Source organism: Squalius cephalus (assembly GCF_949319135.1).
Source record: "Squalius cephalus genome assembly, chromosome: 6".
Taxonomy (NCBI): Eukaryota; Metazoa; Chordata; class Actinopteri; order Cypriniformes; family Leuciscidae; genus Squalius; species Squalius cephalus.
Genome location: NC_137127.1, coordinates 16618651 through 16639582, shown reverse-complemented (window position 1 = coordinate 16639582; position 20932 = coordinate 16618651). Strand labels below are relative to the sequence as shown.

General features: G+C 40.5%; 1 protein-coding gene across 15 annotated transcripts in view; it reads right to left on the bottom strand.

The window, feature by feature from the left end:
- frmd4a (FERM domain containing 4A) overlaps window positions 1-20932 on the bottom strand; it is a 173201-nt gene that overhangs the window by 3211 nt on the left and 149058 nt on the right. For 7 of the 15 annotated variants that reach the window (XM_079874788.1, XM_079874798.1, XM_079874786.1 and 4 more), the window contains 11 exons: window positions 14528-14603; window positions 12318-12460; window positions 11392-11533; window positions 6750-6883; window positions 6062-6184; window positions 5216-5447; window positions 4898-4954; window positions 4128-4365; window positions 3872-4027; window positions 2525-3360; window positions 1354-1450 (listed from right to left, as the gene is read on the bottom strand). In XM_079874788.1, the coding sequence (XP_079730914.1) occupies window positions 1354-1450; window positions 2525-3360; window positions 3872-4027; window positions 4128-4365; window positions 4898-4954; window positions 5216-5447; window positions 6062-6184; window positions 6750-6883; window positions 11392-11533; window positions 12318-12460; window positions 14528-14603 (2234 nt within the window). Of the gene's footprint in view, window positions 1-425; window positions 494-1353; window positions 1451-2524; window positions 3361-3871; window positions 4028-4127; window positions 4366-4897; window positions 4955-5215; window positions 5448-6061; window positions 6185-6749; window positions 6884-11391; window positions 11534-12317; window positions 12461-14526; window positions 14604-14782; window positions 14879-20932 lie in introns of those variants that run through there. The other 8 variants (XM_079874799.1, XM_079874796.1, XM_079874792.1 and 5 more) reach the window with 5 other exon arrangements.

The window sequence follows — 20932 nt, the reverse complement described above, 5'->3', positions numbered from 1 at the left end:
TAATTATATTTTATTTGTAAAACATGTTCAATTTACTGTATTAAACATATCTTAAATATTAAATGTAATTTTAGATTTCCTTCTTAATATATTTAATACAATCATTGTTTAAAAATATTATTATTTAAATAAATACATATATAAAGAAACTGATTCACCATTTTATAAAATTACTTTTTTATATTTTTTAATTTTGGTCATACTGCCTACACCTTAAAGTTTTTCAAGGAGTCATCGCCTCCCTAGTAATTTTATAATGAAGTACGCTAAAATAAAATTTGTATTTTGAAATCAATTTAGTTACAAGTTACATTCCAACACAAGAAAATGACACAATCAGAGAGGTGAAGTAGTGAAAGAGTGAGATACAGAACATGCAGAGAGAGAGAGAGAGAGAGATTGAGAGAGAGAGAGAGAGAGTGTACCTCTCTACTGGTCAGTGCTTTGGTGAGAGGGAGAACGGTCTTCAGTAGGAGAACTTTCAGTCGTATCACTGCCCCAAGAAAACACACACATTCAGGCAGAGGTGGGTTAGTGAGACACAAAGAGAGAGAGAGAGAGAGAGAGAGAGAGAAGAGAGAGAGAGAGAGAGAGAGAGAGAGAGAGAGAGAGAGAGAGAGAGAGAGAGAGAGAGAGAGAGAGAGAGAGAGAGAGAGAGAGAGAGAGAGAGGTTAGCGTTTGTGGGTAGCCGTGATCAGTTAATGTAGAGTGAGTTGTGTAATTTTGACACTGGGATAGTTCTGTTACACACTATTAAAGTGAACAACACAGACAAAGCATTGGTACAGTTAGGTGAACATCTAAACCAAGACAATATGCTCCATAGCTCAGACTTTGACCAACATCCTCAAATATGTCTAAATTTAGACTGTTCTTTGGAGTAAATACCTACTGACAAACACAGTGCAATCTACAGGAAAACCAAGCCAATTGTGCAAACTTGGCAAAATTTTTAAGTACATATAAACATTCTTGGTCAAAGTTAAGTGCGTGGAGAACCATATAAACCTTGAGTGATATCACTGACCAATATTACAGGTGATTTTTTTTTTTTTTTTTTTGCACAAAACTATTCTCGTTGACTACACGTGAAACACGTCCTTTGCTTTACTTCTGGTGACTTTAGTTTTATTAAATGATTTTGATCGGTCAATCCACTACAGAGATGCAGCACAGTATCTAACAAGCCACTTGAATACTAGAGAGTGTTATATACAGTTTTTGTTATTTACATTGACTAGCTACTATTTACATATACTACAAATATATATTATATAGATAATTTTTTTAAAGTAAAAAATGATATACAAATATTTATACTGTGTGCTTAAATACACTGATTCTATGTCTTACCCGCTCTGCCAATTGAGTATGTGTTGTGGGCTGCAGGGGGGTGTAGCTGCAGGCTCACTACAGGGAGTTCCACTCCTCTGACTGTGTGGAGATGCAGCTGAAACACACACAGACTTCACTATAAGACACTAATGCATACTGTTGAACTCCAGTCACATATGATTATGCACGTGGTGAACTTGTCGGAGATAAAGATGACTGCTTGCTGCCAACACCCTCTTGATCTGCTGGAAAAGGTTTGGAGTGTTTCTGCCACCCAGAGAGAGGCGATAATCCCCACTACACACACCCACACACTGACCAGACCACCCTGACAGCATCTATACACACACACACGGCTCACAGCAATGCACTGAAGTCGGTTACACTTTATTTTAAGGTGTCATTGTTACAGTGTAATTATATATTTAAGTACTGAGTAACATTAAGCAACTACATGTAATTACTATAAGGTGAGGGTAAGAATTACAGTCTGTGCGATTTTTTTACCATCGGGTACCTGGGTGTTGATCATTCAGTGAATAAAGATACTTTATATAAATGCAAACACCATGAAACATGGATTGTGAACATGTTGAATGGACATTTTTTCTCTCGCAGCCTCATTTTCATTACCCAGGGATATTAAAAATAAATAAATTAATAAGAATAAGTAGGAGCTTCTCGACCCGAAAATAAAAAAGTATGGACTCAACTAACTTTTTCTAGACGTCAAATTATAGTTGTTCGATACAATGGTTAATCAAAACTGATTTCAGTGTCACTGACCTCAGACACAGCTAAACTGAAATCATACATAACCAAAAACAAAAAGACTTGCAGTTTAATAAGTGATGTCAGATGAGTCTGATTCAAACTGATAACTCTATTGTTCAACACTTCAACACTGATAAAAGAATCTGTTTGACAAATTCTGCTTATCAGACAACATAGATAGCATGCAGTTCTTTTTTGCATAGAACAAGAGAATTGCATAGACAGAGTTATAACTGTCACTAAGAAAAGTTGCGAAGAATGATGGCTATATATATATATATATACACTGCAAATAAATAATTCATTTTAGCAACAATCTGGAGCCAAGTTTGTGTTTAATTAATGACGTTTACTCTGATTGAGGTCTATCGAGTATTTATATATTTCTTGCATAGTATATATTTGTCCTGCTCACCTGGTGACCCCTTCACTAGCGACCCTATTCGTCCTCCACGGCCGTCTGAAGCGTTGGAGCTGGTGTGTGTGACGCGGCTGTGCTCCTTTATCGATCCAGACGAGCGCTGGTACCAGCACCTCAGCTCCTCTGACACCGCTGCCCGCCCCCCTCCTCCTCCTCCTCCTTCCCTGCCCAGAGACGGAGTCCTCACAATCTGCGAGCGGGAGGGCGTCAACCTCCCGCTGCCGCCACCCGCTTCCCCGTCCTCCCCGGAGCCCCACCCCTCCTTATAAAGCCCCCCAGCTGTGTAAGAGTTGGAGGTCTTGAACTGTGCCTTGACGCTGTAGTGCCCCTCCTGGTCATTTTCCAGGCTGCGGACTACCACGGCATTGGGGCTGCTTCCCTCTGTGTACAGCGGGTACTCTTTGATACGGTACTGCGAGGATGGCTGGCTCTGGCTATGGAGGTACACACCCTGGTGGCTCCCGCACACTCCTCCGTGGGTGCTCCCGTTACGGGCCGCTAGATTGGGCATGCTGCCGGAACTGGACGCACCCAGGTGTCCGGCGGACTTGTGGCGCTGGCGCTGGCGCTGACGGGCTTTGGATGGCGAGTCCTCGGCCAACGTACAGTAGTTGGGGTTAGAGGTGGACGAGGGGTAATAATGTTCTGAGCTGGAGTGGCTGGTGCAAGATGAGCAGTCGTCGGGGACAACAGAGCCATTGCTTCCTGTCCTCTGGGGTCCTGACAGAAAGAGGTCAGGGCTAAGTCCTGCCTCTGTGTTTGCCTCTAAGGACAGAAGCTTCCCCTGAGACTCCAAACTGGAACTCCGGCCACGGAAGGGCTGAGTTAAACTGAGGAAGAATAGAAAACTGACTTTTAGTGGACTGTTTGGATATATATATATATATACTGTATATCTGTGTGTTTGTGTTTTTTTATAAATTGTTTACGTCAACGTGAAACAATGCGGTGTATCTCAAATTGAATTAGTATATTCTATGAAAAAATGCAACAAGGGATGGATTCTGGGTTGATGTTGAAAAAATAATAGGAATTGATGTAGGAATTTATTTAAAGAAAGATTACAAACAAAATAATGAGCACTAATGAATCATACATGAACGAGTACTATAACGGTAAATAGGGTTGATTTTGGATTTATGTTTATTTTATTTATTTTTTATATTAAATGTATACATATATAATTGTATTAAATTAAATTTAAAATATGAATGATTCCTATAAAATAAGGCTGAATTTATTTGACATAAAAATATAATTATGTAAATGGTATGTTAAATAAAACACCAGGTAATGTTCTCATGTTGACAGTAGAGGACATTGGACGGTGTGTGGCAGCACCTGGCTGAGTGGACGTAGCTCCGTGTCCTCAGGTCAGGGGTGGAGGGCATGCTGGACTGACTGTTCCAGTGCGGGAGGGAGCGCACCGGGCTGTTCTGGAGAGAGTTGCTCCCTCCCGCCTCACAGCTGCCTGTGCTGGGGAACCGCCTGTGACTACTGCACAAAGAGAAAAGAAGAATAAACATGATTCATTCATTTAAACATGCAACAAACTATTCATACCAAGCACAACACACATTTTCGGTTTGGTCCGTACCTGGAGTGCGAGGATCGCTTCTTCACCCGTTCATAGGGTTCGTCTAATGAGCTTTCGCTCCACATGCGGGGTTTGATCGGGGACTTGTCGTAGTCACTGCGCTGGTAGTGCAGGTGTCTCAGTCCGTCCAGGGACTGGGGGGGAGGTGGCCGGCTGTGGGACGGGGGTCGGGGAGGGAGACCTTTGTGTGGGGAGGCAGCTGGAGAGAACGTGGGGGTTCCTGTCACCTGGGAGTCATCTGGAGCATAGAGTGAGATGAACTGAGATAAATATATGACTGAATGTTAAGATGGCGTATGTATATGCGTTTCCTTTGTGGACAAAATTGCTAAATGTTAGAAATTAAGAAAATTACTTTTAAATTCATTTTTTAAAAATAAAATGTATTTAATTTAATAAAAAATAGAAAATAGTTTACAAAATGGCTTGATGTGGATTATCTGATTGCATGAGCCATTTGAAGTTATTGTAAAAAAAATATCAATTAAATTCTATACTAAATATTAATGAGTCAAATGAATTAATATTAATTAGGCAAATGTTTTGTATCTGTAAACTATATTACTTGGCAAAATAATTATTATTTATTGTGACTTTTATGATATACCAAACAAAACACTTAATTATTGTTTACAACACCCAATCTTAAACTATAGATAGACAAAATCAAACCCTGCCCTAAATTTTGCTTGTTAAATATTCTGCTTCAACTTGAAATTAGAATATAGAAGTAAAATTGGTATGCGTGTATAAAAGTGTTCAAAACGCACCATCATCCAGCACCAGTGCGTCAGACAACGAGCTGTCCTCTGAGCCGATATTTGCTTCTGCCAAACAAAGACAAAGACAATTACAAAGCGAAAACTCCAACACACCAAAATGTCAAACAAATCGCTGCAACCTGAGTGTGAAAATGAGTGAATTTTCACAGCAGAGGTCACACACAAACACATACGTTCACACTGTTTTATAGGTCTATGGGGAGGTGTGATTACTCTTGCTCTCAGCATGAAAGACTTTACAGAGGAAACACTTAATGAACTCACAAGTAACTGAGTGAAAACATCTTTCTAAACGTAATTCCTCACCCTCTATGATGAGAGAGGCACGTTGCGTGGGTTTCTTCCCGGAGCGAACGCGGTGCTCGTTGATGCCGTTCTCAATGTCTTGCAGCTTCTTCAGAGCATTCAGATACGACGTCTTCCTCTGTTTCTTCAGCTTCTTGCTGCTGATGTGAGGATCCGATGCTAACCGCCGCGCCGCCTCTGTTATCTGAGACTGGATGGCAAATTCCCTTTCCAAACGCTCCAATTCCTCTTCCTAAAAATACACAGATGTAAACACACACAAAATGAGTAAATTAATCAAAAAAACATGCAATTCTTCACTTTGTGAAACTGCAAACACACACTCCGTCAGAATAACAAGACAGCTACGGGCGCCAAATTGTCTAGTTCTCACACACACATTGAGAGAGCTAAGATATTGTGGCCTCTTATCAATGCCTTCGATTAATCACCCAAAATCAACAATCATCAGTCATGTAAAAGGCACATACACTCCGAGGCGAAGATGTAACCTCTTATATAACTTCAGCTTGCTTCTTTCACACACACATTCACAAAGCTAAGCTCTTTTTTGGGTTTTGTAATCCTGCTCCTTTGGCTGACACTCAACACATACACTGCACTATCACCACTTCCCCTGATCATGCCAGACTGGAGCTATTTATAGACCCCTGCACACAAACATGAGCATCTGAGTCTGAGTTTGGCTTAAAGGGCAGTTTATGATGAAAAAATTGTGCAGCATTCGCTGTGGTCAGGGGGTCAGAAGTTTGAACGGGACCAACTAAATCAGACTATAAACAGGATGCCCACTCAGTGAGGTCGTGACAGTGGTCAAAGGGTGGGATGAGCTTGCATGTCACTGACCTCTCCTTTGGGCTGGATCTTCTGCTCATCCAATTTGAAGGCTGTGCCGATTTTGCGTCTGACGGTGGGCGGCTCCTCGCCGGGGTCCAGAGGGTACTCTTTTGGAAGTTTTCCTGTCAGCTCCTGAAACAAATCACACTATGTTACACTCTTAATCCAGCTGTTTGTGTAAGTGTTTATTCATATAGATATAGATTAAGATACAAGTTCTGATCAAAACTTTTGTGAGCAAAATCCAGACTTGACTGTTTGCAATGCAGTTTTTAGTCATCCTAAGGTGTGCTTGCATTGTGAAAGTCATTTCAAACAGAAGTGTGCTGCCTTATCAGATACTTTGTTTTGTTCAAAATCTACAGAAGCACTTCATGTAATCCCAGAATGCACTGCTCAATGATAATGCAACATAGCAGAGAAAGTTAATAATTGACAATTCAAAAATATAAGTTCAAGTATATTAGATACTAATTCAAATTGTAAATAGAATTAAGTGGCTAATTTGAAGCCCTTTTCATGATATGAAACACTCTTCACACAAAAATATTGAGTGGAATTGTCTTTGTTCTTCTCTGGCAAATACACAATAAATAAAAGAAAAAGAAAATTCTGCCAATGTAGATTGTAGACAGCAAGTCAACTTAGGTTTTCAAAAAGCCGTTATGCAGAAGTGAAAGGTTGTTTCGGTACTTACCGCTTCTCTGATGCAGATGCTCTTGAGTTCCTCTATTCTCTGTCTGAGTGTCTCCTCCAGTGCTTCCTGTCTGGCCCTCAGAGCCGCCAACATGTCCTTCTTAGCGGTCTGGGAGCTGTCCGACTCTTGAGAGCCTACAAATACACACACACAGGGTTAGATCAAATCTAGGGTTGACATAAGTCACATTTGACCAAATACGTATATGTGAGCGTGTAACCTAAAGTTCAAAGATCAGAAACATTTAAAGGTCAAACAAGCATCAGCAGCTCCAGATTTCAGCTTAAACAATCAGACTGACCTTCTCGCTTATTGAGAGGGTGTGTACTTCACCTCTTTCGACGCTCTGAAAGGGGAAGAATGTGTGTGTGTGTATGCGTGTTTCCGGACAGAACTGAACAAAGGGTCCTAATTGTTTAGCAGAAACTCCATGTGGATCAGAGCATGGAGCAAAGCTGTGTGTGTGTGCATGCATCAAGGTCTGAGATGTTTACAAGGAAGCCAGTGGAATTTTTTGGAAAGATTGGCAAGGATTACATAACAACAATACCTTAATATCACCAGACAATGCTAAAGAAATTAAATCAGTGTTTGTTTACCCAGTGGGAAACAGCATCATGGACAGATAACTGCATCTCTGCAGAGGAATATGATGTGTCTGGTGTGTTTAAAAGGGCGTAATGAGTGTGTGTGTGTGGGCAGGTCTGGGAATCAGTGAAGGGTCAGCAGTAATAGAGAGAGAATATGACCAGGGTCACTGGGTATGTCGCTAGTGCCCAGTCAAGCCTGTTATGTGTGTGTGTTTGTATCTTTGGTCTAGGGCTGCACAAAAGCCCTGAAACCAAAGTGTGTCCTGTCACTGTAAATCATGACACTTGGCAATCTTCCATATTGTAACATACACTAGCATTGGGGTCAGTAAGAATTTTATTTTTTTTAAAGAAATTAATAGTTTTATTCAGCAAGGATAAATTTACACCACAGGAATAAATTACATTTTGAAATATTTTAAAATAGAAACCAGTTTTTTTTTTTTTTTTTTGTGATAATAATTCACAGTATTTCTGTTTTACTGTATTTTGGTGAGCATAAGAGCTTTCTTTTAAAAAACATAAAAAAATCTTATAGGCCCCAAACTTTTGAATGGTAGAGTAAAAAAATATTCACAGTGACATATAAAATAAAGTAAATATGATCCATTTGAATGTCATATGGACTATAAGCTCCAAAACCAGCTGTTAGGTGAGCACTTCTAATGGCACATTTAAACAGCTGTCTTCCCAGAATCACTATGAACATTCAAGTGAAGCAGAGTGGGAATTCTTGCCTCCAAGTTCCTGTGTGTGTGTGAGAGACAGGAGAATTTAGCTGCAAAGAGCTTTTCCACTCCACCAAGTCTGGAACTGCTGAGAAGCTAAATAAATCATTTTTGCTTCCCATTGGAAAATGTCCAGCACAAAGATGTGAAAAGAAAGACATTAGGAGAAAAATCAGTTATGGGTGGGGTTCATGGGAACTCCAGAGGGGCAGAACTTTCCTGCAGTGAACCTATGAAGCAAATCTACTGCAAAGAAAGGCACCACACGCTGCATGACACACAAAACTAAGGCACAATTCTGTCACTGGAACAGAGGGACATTGTTTTGGAGAGTGTCTCTGTGAAATCTCTCTATCCTTTCAGACACTACAGGAGAAAAGGGGTCTCCTGTAACATCTGACGACTTTACAGAGCAATGACACACACACATGCACATTTAACTGTAGTGCATTTATAACAATGCACGTATTCGACTTTATTCAGCTTGAATTTGCCACACACAGCATATTAGAATGATTTCTGAAGGATCATGTGACACTGAAATCTGGAGTAATGCTCAACAACTTTTTGTTTTCTACTTATATAAGCAAAACTGCATGGGCAGAAACAAATAATACCAACAACAATAAAGCATAACAGCCTAACTTTTCACAATACAACTAAAACCAGTGGTGGAGTTATTTCCCTCCATTATGTCCCACTGAATAGTCTTTTTAAAGCGAATGTGAAATCAAAATAAATATTGTTTACTTAATGCCTTATTGTGCACAATTCATGCATGTTTCTTTCTTTGTGAACTGACATTGCTGAGTATGACTCTATTTTGGTTTCTCCAATCAATTCCAATTGGATAACATCAAGTGCTACCCTACATTTTTTGTCTTTGAATTTTCTTTTTCTCTTTGACCTTCCACTAATCTATCACGTGTGGTCAATGATTAAGAGGCTGAAGAAACAGCCCAGATGAAAGGGGAGATCATATGACTGACACCAGTCCTGCTATGAGCTAATTTAATTCATGATATCTGACACCACGGCAAGAGTCCAAAACCAGCATCAAGACAAGCTGTTCTCACTCTCACCCCATAGAAAATTTACACACACATACCCACACCCCAAAACTCCCAGTGTATGACATCATCACCACCATGAGATCATAAACACTGAATTCACACATATAATAGGAGTATATGAAGCCAAGTGCACACTACAAAATTTTTTTTTCAGTTTAATTTTTTTTGTTTAAATAGAGATGCCAATTCTCCCAAGATTCCGAATAGACAACTAAACAAAATAACATAATAATAATAATTATTTAAAAAATAATCATTAAATAATTAAAAATAATAATTTACTAGAGGTTCTGACAAAATGTCAATTGCCCATTAATGTAATATAACCATGTTCATATGAGTAAATGTGTGTTCTTCATATGTGCTTTTGTTTTTGTTTTTAATGTTGGTGTTGTTTTCTTTCAGCAGTCTGTTGATTTTAGGTTTAGAATGTAATGCTTGTATTTAACCCTTTTTTTTCTTATAATGTACAGCATAGCCAACATAGATACGTTCACAATATTTGTTTTCATAGGCTTTATATTACACGTTGTGTGGAGGACAGCACTGGGCAGGGTGTAACAATAACATGTTGTATACATGGTGTAACAAATAATGGATTAAAATATTTTTTTTAATGTAAAATAATTAGGTTGTATTGTATAATAAAGGTTAAGAAGGCCCATCTATCACTGTTTTCCATGTTCATAGAGTTAGTTTCTGGAGCAAATAGGCTATAATCTGTGTTTACACAGCTTTTTAAAAAAATGGCGGATGCTGGTGTTTCGCATGCGTTCGGCCAATCGCGTACACTAACGTTACTGGTAGTTCCTATAGTGCTGGTTTAGACCCTACTTTGAAGTAGGAGCTAAATTAGTTCCTCCAAAAGGAGTTCCTAGAACTAAAATCGCTCCTAGTTCCTGCGGTGCGAACGGCAAAATCTAGCTACTTCCGCCAATAGTTCTAGGAACTATGAAAAGGATCCTGTGGTGCGAAAGCCCCTATTCAGTAATCTGAATCGCTATTGGATAATAACTGAATTGAGCTGGATGATGACAGCCTTCTGCAGAGCTGCTTTAAATATCAAAATTGTTTCATAATTTATACATTTTGCAGTATTGACACTATTGAACCGATTTCAATAGCCGCTTTCCGACCAAGTAGTTACAGGAACTTAGTTCTAGGAACTGTCCACTTCTAAACAGTTCTAAGAACTACTCTCCCCCAAACTCGGTTTTGCTGTTTGTGTTCGCACTGGCCAAGTGGCCATAGGAACTGGTAGGAGGGGTAAGGGAGTGACGCAAGCACGGTGACTTTTATTTTGACGGCGCGACGGACCTTTATTTTGGCGGCGCTGAGACCGCCAGAGCAAACAATGCTCGCATTTTCTAGCCTATGTTCATTAGTTAGCGATCTGTCTAACAGTACTGTTTAATATGTTATTAGATAGAACTGCTATAGAAAGTAGACAGTATATGAAAAAAAGTTTATTAGCCTATGCCGTGTGGTTGATGTCCAGTGTTGCTAGCTGAGCAGAAATACATAATCATGTTTGGCTTGGTCCCCTCAAAATTGCGTTGGATTTTCTCTTCAGCATAAAGGTTTAGAGACCCATCTATCACTGTTTTCCATGTTTGTATAGTTAGTTTATGGAGTAAATATATAGGCTATAATCTGTGTGTTTACATTCTAGCTGTTTTAAAAATGGGGGGTGCTGGTGTTCCGCGTGCGTTTGGTCAATCAGCGTACACTAACGTCACGGGTAGTTCCTATAGTGCTGGTTTAGACCCTACTCTGAAGTAGGACCTAAATTAGTTCCTCCAAATGGAGTTCCTAGAACTAAAATCGTTCCTAGTTCCTGCGGTGCGAACACGCCGACATCCGGGTACTTTAGCCAATAGTTCTAGGAACTGTGAAAAGGTTCCTCCGGTCGGAAAGCGGCTAATCACTAAACTGACTCAAGCTGAATAATGACACTATTGTCTTCAGTAGAGCTGCTTATTGCGGAATTGAATTAGTTTCATAATTGATGAACTTTACAGTTATTGAACTGAACTGAACCAACACTGGTTCTTCATATGAATAATGACACTATTGTCTTCTGCAGAGCTGCTTATTGCGGAATTGAACTAGTTTCGTAATTGATGAACTTTACAGTTATTGAACTGAATCTGTTTGCATCATTGATTGTGTTTTCCTGTTTTGAAACAATCTGTAAAGTATAAAGCGATATATAAATAAAGGTGACTTGCGAGCATGTGTGCGTTCTGACCTGAGGACAGTAGGCTCCCGCTGCTCCCGCTGATGATTTTGCCTTTGCTGCCCATGTTGGCCAGTTTGGAGGTCTTGAGGGTTCCTGTTTCTGTCAGGTCTATGGCTATCTCGTTCAGACTGCGCGCTGCGTGGATCTTACTCTGAGAGACAGAGACAGAGAGAGTGAATGTGCTTGCCAGCTGTGACGAGTGTGTCAGAATTTTCCAGGAGACGAACATTCCGCAGCTTTTAAAAGTGTAACAGAATCCATGAGCAAGATCAGAGACAGATAGTTGTGTGTGTGTGTGTGTGTGTGTGTGAGTGAAAGAGAGAAAGTTAATGTAGCCCTGATGATTGCAGAGAGATGGTAGTCTAGACAGTGAAATGGTTAGAGGTAGACCACAGAAACACACAGAAGGTTGTTGTAGTAAGAAAAAGGTTAACAAGCAACACACACACACACACACACACACACACACACACACACACACACACACACACACACACACACACACACACACACACACACACACACACACACACACACACACACACACACACACAGAGATACACACACACACGCACACACACTCTTGTACATCTATCTTTGTGTATCTATTCATTAACACAATGGAATCTCTAGCTCCTAACCCTAACCCAACCCATCACAACTAGTGCCTAATCCAAACCCTTACCCTAAACCCAGCCTAACCTAAATATAACCTTATCCCTAAAACCAAGTCTTGACCCTCAAACAGGCCTTTAAATGGGTCTCAGAAAGTGAGGACCGGCCAAAATGTCCCACTTTACTCTCTTTGTCCTCACACCGATGGTCTAAAACTCGGTCTAAAAATGGTCCGACAGTCTAAAACCAGTCCTCACAAAGATAGTTGTACAAGTACACACACACACACACACAGAGCCTAAAAACATAAACACACTTACTTTGCTCTGTTTGCGGTCCAGGTAGAACTGGTGTTGGCTGATGGCCATGGCCCAGATGGATTTGATGAGGGTGGGACAGGCGTACCAGGTGTGCACGGCGATGCCACTGTGACCAAATGTCCTCCGCGTTACCGACGCCCTGCAGTTGGTGCAAACACAAACCGACTTTATATTCACTGAATTTTATGACATTGTCAGTGCAGAAACGGATGTAAAAATGTTTATTATTGGTCAAACACATTCAAAACACTGTTATGTATTAACAGATGCACAGCATATTTGTGTTTGTCTTTTCAATAAATACACTGTCATAAAAGGTTACTACCTCTAAATTAGAAGAACTACATTCAAAGTGACTACAGCCAAAGTAAAAACAGGCAAAAACCCCCCCCCACTGTTGAGCATCTTGTTGCTGACTAATTAAGCTAATGCTAAGACAACGCTTATTTGATCTAAAATTTATTAGATTTTTATTCCTGTGATGCAAGGCTGAATTTTCAGCATCATTACTCCAGTCTTCAGTGTCACATGATCCTTCAGAAATCATTCTAATATGCTGATTCGCTGCTAAAGAAACATTTCTGATTATCAATGTTGAAAACAATTGCGCTGCTTAATATTTTTGTGGAAACCATGATGCCCTTTTTTTAGGATTCTCTTATGAATGTTCTGAATAAAAGTTTTATATTCATTTCTTTTTTTAAGAAACCAAAACAAACTTTTGAATGATAGTGTATACTAGAGAGACACATAAAAACACAAAAATCCATTTAAATTATACTGTCTGCCATATTATTAGCCACCTGTAAAATATATATTTATGTGGGAGATATGAAATGTGAACTGGTGTTAGCACATAGTACTCCTGACAGTCCTGTAATGTATCGGCTTAACATACCACACACAGTGTAGCCCACATACACACACACCATTTACACTGTGGTCAAACCCAGTGCACGTGTGTGTCCAGTGATGGGCTTTATAAAAACCTCCAGGCCTCTCCACTAGAATAAAGATAAACAGCAGACCCTCGTGTTCTGACTCTTATCAAAACGATATTAGCGCATGTGTATGTGTGTGTGTTGCAATGACTCTAACTGAATGACAGTGAACCTAACAAGAAGTAAAATACATTATAGACCCTCATGCTGCAAAATAAACAGATTGTTTCATCTTCCTAAACTGTTTTGCTCTCTTTCATGTCTTATTTCCCCAGCCTCCAGCATTTCTGTGAACTCCCTCCGTGTTCTCCTCGTTTCAGGGCTGTCGTGGTTGTTGTTTGAACAGCGTGAATGAGGCGGTTTATCTGTCAGCATCTGAGGCAGCGTGTGCTGCTGCTTTTGGCAGCGTCTGCTCTCCTAAAAGACTAACCAGCCCTCAGCACGCACCGATGATGTCATAAAGGTCTGATTAAAACGTAAACACGTCTTAATATCGACGGAGAGAGATTCAGAAAAAAAACTGAAGATCCGAAACATCCCCAGTTTTGACAGGACGAGAGAGAAGAGCAGAGAATCGGAATAAACTCAAACCACATCTCGATCTCTACAGATGGAGAGTCAGACAGAAAGAGTAGGGTATGTTTTTGTTCATTTGTTCCAGTTGTATTTCTACGCTCTTCTCCACAGGACACAGGAAGTAAGAGATTTCAATCCAATAACAAATAGCTTAGCTCAGTGGACACTTGTGGATAGAAGCCAACCAGCTGTAACTATGAACATTTACCTCACAATGTTTCTCTTAAGGAAGAGGAGGACAGAAAAATGGGTTTTCGTGTCAAAGTCTGACATATTTTAGAATAAACAAAACTAAACTTGCATAACTGACATGTAAATGCTTTATAAAGATGTTCCTCCATACAAATCAAACTTCATAATCAACCCTATTTTACTCTTGATGCTGTAGAATATCCTATGTTTAAAGCTCAGTGCATCATGTCACTTTACTTCTAAGTAATTCCAATTATTCCCAAACTGGAATTGAAAAGAATCCAAGGACAAAGACATACAAACGGGACCCACAAACCGCTGAGATCTTTCAAACGTTTCATGACATCTAAACAAACTTGTCTTTAAAATTCGTGCTGGGTTGGAGTGAAAGTGGCTGCCACAGCATGTCCTGTCAGTGTGATAGACATTGTTTGTAAGCCTATATAGTCCATGACCTGTGTGTGTAGCATGAGCATGTGTAGGCTGTAATGTAGATTTACCTTCTTGGGTCATGAACTTCCACTGAGAACTTCTTCTCCCTGAAGTACAAATTCTCCAATTGTCTCCATTGGAACACCTGCAGAGATGAGAGAACGCTTTAACAACATTCCCAAAACTTCAATCAAACATTCCACGGATGGTGCTCCAACGTCTTCAGACTGTAAACTCCTTCCAGATCAGAAAACTACAGGAACAGCCAGTAAAAGACAATCCAGAATGCAAGTCCAAGCCAAGATATTTTACTTTTTCATTCACCTTTGTGCTTATGGTGAAAGTGTGTGTGTGTAAAATCCTCCTTAAACACTGGGGAACAATAAGCCCTCCTCTGTATATGTGTAAAATGAGAGAGACTGTTTGGCTTAAGAGAGATGGTGAGAGAAAGCAAGCAAGAGCAGGAGGAGTCAAACCCCGTCCAAGCCTCTCCTCCCTCTGGGACACACACTTCCTGTGTGGGCGGGGTTTATGGAGAGTTCAGAGTGATGTGTTATGAGTGTGTGCTGTAGTAACCCCTGAAAATGCAGAGCTACAGCTTTGTTAGACTCCTCCACCTCTTTTCCCCTCATTCACTCAAGAAACCAGGTTCTGGTTCTCATTACACACCATCACGCACACACATGGCTGTCTGAGATACACACACTGGACTCCTGGAGCCATCAGCTGCACAGACACAAAGAAAACGCAAAAGAAAGAGAGTGGCGGAGAAAGTGGTGTAAATATGCGCCCACTGAATCTATTGCTTTCATTTAATAACAGGAGAGAGAGAGCACTATACACTCTTTCCAAGCTAGGCTATATAAACTATCCATAATTACTGTTAATATCATTATTAAGAGCATTCCCTTGCAAAGACCTTGATATAAGGGAAAAAAGAAGAAAAATAAAGGAAAAAATTATGAAAAATGAAGAAAGGATGGAAGAGAGTGGAGAAGGAAAGGGAGGGGGGTTGGCTTAAAGAGCTCAAGAATGTTTAGAGCCTGGGAAAACAATGGACAGATGAAGGAAGAGGGGAGGGAAGGAACATAGTTAGTTACACATACACACACACACACACACACACACACACGCACACACACACACACACACACACACACACACACACACACACAACTATTTCCACATATATCACTAGGATTGGGAATTAAGAACTGCTTCTTATTCAAAACCAAATGAATTTCACAATGGTCGGTTCCATTAATGTCTTTTTAATGTCTGCATTGTTCCATCGATGCAGATAAAAGATAAAATACTGCATTAAAATAGTTGTCCTGCATCTGAACAAATGAAATAGACCTACATGAAAAACTTCAAGCACTAGAAATAAGAAATACAACACTGCATAGTCTTGACTGTAAATTATTATAGTTACAAAAGTGAGATTTTCTCTCTTTTGTTGTTTGAATAACATTAATGACACAGAAGACAGCAGGTATATTAGGCTGCTGTCCCTTTAAGACCGAATGCATGGATTCAATATACACATGCGTTTTCCTTCTCAACTGTTTACGTTCACTTAAGACATAAATTACTGTTTACAAGTGTAGCGGGTGATATCAAGGCAGTAAAGTATGAATCAAGGGGGTGTGGTTAGCCAAGTATAAATATCAGGGGTAGGAACGAAAAAGAGTAGGTGCGTTTGTTTCTGGCCGGCGGAAATAAATCAACACTCGTGGTGTTCGTATGCGAGAGGTTCGCATGTGAATTTGTTTGGATCTTGGAGACAGGTATGAGCTGATTTAAAGTATTAATTTGTCTTAACATGGGGTGATTGTTTTAATACGAATAATAAAGGTATTTTAATGTTTGTATTTTCAGCTCTACGGAGCCCATTTGTTGCTCTTGTTGTATTTGATTTTTTTTGGTTTCGTTTGTTTGTTTGTTTTGGGTATATTGTCTAGTCCGCCCAGGCGCTTGAGCTGGTAATCGGGCCCAAAAGAAATGGGAAAGGCCCTTGGGGCGGACTAGTTTTCTTTTCCTTTTTTTTGTTGTTTGTATATTGTTTGTTCCCCCACTATTTATTATTGCAGCATGAGGATGCTACTGGTCTAGTGTTTGAACAGAGGAGCTATTTTTGCATGTATTTTATTTTGAGTTAACTGAGTGATTCACAAGTTTTTGTTTAATGAATTTAACTTATGGGTTTGTTTTGATTCTTTGATTTCCTTTTGCTTTGTGGTGTAAAGGCTCCTTCTGTTCAGGTAGTTTGTGATGAAAGCATCCTCGTGTGTGAGATATATCTTTGTGTAAGCCAAAAATAAATCTTGGGTATTTTTCTATATAATGAACCTGAGTCGTGCTTTGTTTACTTTAGGGTGGGGTCCTGTAACATTCTGGCGTAGTCGGAGTTTTTTTCTCCCAAGATAATTGGTGGCAAAGCATTATAATTGTAAGTGGGGGAATATTTTTTTTCTTTTACTTTTTTTTGGAGTGTCAACAAGAGCAACATTGGGCTGTTGTGCTTATACAGCAGACAAGTTCCAGGGTCATGTCGTTGGAAGGAGCTGTAGGAGGCACCATGGATCCTGAACAACATGCACAAGGATTTTATTCACCAACTGCTCCATCTGGGCCTTCAAGCAGTAGTGTGGATAGTGTGGGTCCAGCTGCAATTGAACTGGAGAGAGGGAGACAAGTGGTGTTTATTCAACAAACTGAGAAGGTACCCAAGTTTTCAGGAAATTTGGATAGATCTGATTCTCTTACCATAGAAGAATGGATTGAATTGGTGGAGACCCATATTCAAACAAAACCAACTGAGAAAGAAAAAGCTCTGTGGGTATATAATCATTTAGAGGGTACTGCTCGAATAGAGATAAAATATCTCCCAAGGGTGGAAAAAGAATGTGTGGATGATATATTCAGAGTGTTAAGAGAAATTTATGGGTGTTTACATTCTCATATTTCATTGCAGCGTCGTTTTTTTAATCGTAAACAACAAGAGGGAGAGTCTCTTTTGGATTACTCCCATGCATTGATGACTTTAATGGATCAAATTGTGAAGTCAAATGAATTGGCTCATGTTAAATCTCAAAGAGATCTCCGTGATCAGTTTTGTGATGGGGTTAGAGATCAAAACTTGGGTGTGAGATTAAGAGACCAAGTGCGTGCACATCCTAACTGGACAATTCGTGATGTACGTAGGGAAGCTGTCCAGTGGATGGCTCAATGTGAAGGACAGTCTTTTAAACAAAAACAAAATGACCCCTTGTACTTTTCTAATGAGGCCCAAGTTAGGGTGTTTAGCGAGCCCAAAAGTGCAAATCAGGGTGAATATTCAGAGCTTAGAGCTCTTATTGAGGCACAACAGAGTCAGTTGGACTCACTAATGAAGGCACTGAGCCCCTTAAAAATTGGAGCAAATGTTTCTACTACTTTCTCTACTCCTAGAGGTAGAAGAAAGGCTGAAAGTGATTTAAGATGTTTTCGCTGTGATCAGTTGGGGCATATTGCACGCTATTGTTTAGCCCCCCCACAGCCTAGACCTGCACAGATAGAAAAAGAGAATGTAACTCAGTCGGAAAACTAGAACCCGCCAGTGTACAGAGCCACACACTGGTAGGGGTATCATTAGGCTCTGATGTACATACCACATCCACACTTGTGAGTAATTGTCCAGTGATGGAAGTTAAGTTTGGGGATGTAGTGATTTCTTCATTATTGGATACAGGTTCAATGGTTACCACCATAACTGAGAGTTGTTATAATAAACACTTTGCTCACCTTGAGAATGTCCCACTTCATGATTGTTCATGGTTAGATCTTAGAGCGGGAAATGGCTTAAAATTGCCTTATTTGGGCTATTTAGAGTTGGACATCACGGTTCTTGGAAATTGCATGCCATCTATGGGTATTCTTGTAGTGAAAGATCCCAGAGACCCTCAAATGCAGTCTAAAAAATTGAAAACCCCTGCTGTGTTAGGCATGAATATCATTAAAGGGTTTTATCAAGAGTTATTTCAACAGCATGGTGCCAGTCTTTTTGACATCCCTTCTGTGCAGGATTATGCCCCAGGATGGAGGCAAGCCCTGAGGCATTGCCAAGTTGAGGAAGCTATATTGAATTCATTGGAGACCCATAAGGTAAAAGTGCGGAGTGGGTCTTCAGTGTGTGTTGCTGCAGGTGCTTTAACATTTGTTCCAGTTACGTGTCCTAAGGTTCCCTCACAAGAACAAATTCAATTTTTAGTTGAATCACTAGACTTTGATGAGGGTGTCTTGCCAGAAGGGCTGTTGGTATCTACGGCTTTTATTTCATCTGAGAGGGGAATTGCTTATGTACCTGTAACCAATGTCAGTTATTCTGATGTTTGGTTGACCCCACGTAGGGTTATAGCAACTGTTTCTGTGGCTAATGTGGTGGCTGAGCAGGATCCACAAGCTAAGTTCTCTGAGAAGGTTGATGGTAATGAATCCATGACTTATGTTACCTCTCAGCAAGTTGAGCACTTGGAGGAAGAGTGGATGGATTTTCCATCTTTTGATGGTTTAGATGAGACGGAGCAACTGAAAGCTAAAGCTTTATTAATTAAATATCGTTCCTTGTTTGCTAAGACTGATATGGATGTTGGGTGTACTAATCTGATAACTCACGAAATTCCTCTTTTAGATGAAACTCCAGTTCGCCAGCCCTATCGCCGGATTCACCCTTCACAATATGAGGCGGTGAGAGCTCACATTAAACAACTGTTAGATAGCCAAATAATAAGGGAAAGTAGTAGCCCCTATTCATCTCCAATTGTACTAGTACAGAAGAAGGATGGAGGTCTTCGAATGTGCGTAGATTATCGGCAGTTAAATGTAAAAACCAGGAAAGATGCTTTTCCGTTGCCGAGGATTGAAGAGTCATTGGACGGTCTTACTGGTGCAAAATGGTTTTCGACACTGGACTTAGCCAGTGGTTATAGTCAGGTCGAGGTTGCTGAAAAAGATAGGGCTAAGACAGCTTTTTGCACCCCATTTGGATTATTTGAATTCAATAGGATGCCATTTGGGTTGTGCAATGCTCCTAGTACTTTTCAGCGCCTCATGGAGCGTATGTTTGGTGACTGCCGGTATCAATCAGTTTTGTTATACTTGGACGATTTAATTGTGTTTTCTTCCTCTGTTCAACAGCATTTGGAGAGGTTGGAGGAGGTGTTCTTGCGTCTTCAGAAACAGAGTTTGAAGGTTAAATTGTCCAAGTGTCATTTTTTTCAGACTAGGGTTAGGTACCTTGGTCATGTGGTTTCAGCGGAAGGAGTTACTACGGACCCAGATAAGGTGGCAGCAGTACGGGATTGGAAAACTCCAAGTAATTTGGTAGAACTGCGATCTTTCCTTGGTTTTGCCAGTTACTATCGTAGGTTTGTCGCAGGTTTTGCAAAGATGGCAGCACCATTGCATCGAGTGGTGGCCCAGTTAAGTGTAACAGGAAAAAGAGGTAAGACTCCAAGGAAGCCACTTGGCTTACATTGGAATATAGAGTGTGATGATTCTTTCCATCAGTTGAAACAAGCTCTGATATCTGCTCCAGTTCTGGCTTATGCCGATTTTCAGAAGCCGTTTGTTTTAGAAATAGATGCTAGCCATTCGGGTCTTGGAGCTGTATTGTCACAGGAGCATGATGGCAAGTTACGACCAGTTGCTTTTGCTAGTAGGGGGCTTAGACCATCTGAAAAAAACATGCAGAACTATAGCTCCATGAAGCTAGAGTTCCTTGCCCTTAAGTGGGCAGTCTCCGAAAAATTCAGGGAGTACTTGCTGGGTACATCTTGCACAGTATATACTGACAATAATCCATTGCGATATCTGGATACTGCCAAACTTGGTGCGGTAGAGCAGAGATGGGCTGCTCAGTTAGCTGCATTTAATTTGACTTTGCAGTATCGTCCAGGGTCTCGAAATGGGAACGCAGATGCATTATCTCGTCAGTATATGGAGCCGAAGTTGTCTGAAGTTCATAGTGGAGGGAATACCGTGGAGAGAATACCTTGGTGTGTTCAGTCTGAGATCGTTACTCTTCCAGGTTGTTCAGGGGAAGATCTTGCTTTGCTGCAGAAGCAGGATCCAGTTATTGGACCTTTTTTGGTTCATTGGATGGAAGATAGATTTCCGGGTCCAAAGGAGCGAGCTACATTTGGGCCAGGTACTAAGGAGCTTGTTCGACAGTGGGAGCGGCTTAAGGAGAAAGATTCAGTGCTGTATCGGTGCATTTATGCTCCAGACGGAGGTAAGGAGGTCTTTCAGCTGATTCTGCCTCAGTGTTTGCAGCAGAATGTGCTTTCCAGTCTTCATGATAACCATGGACATCAAGGCGTGGAACGCACTTTACAGTTGGTGCGATCGCGCTGTTATTGGCCTTGTATGGCGAAAGACATCGAGAAATGGTGTCATGAGTGTGGAAGGTGCATTCTTGCTAAGGCTGTGCAA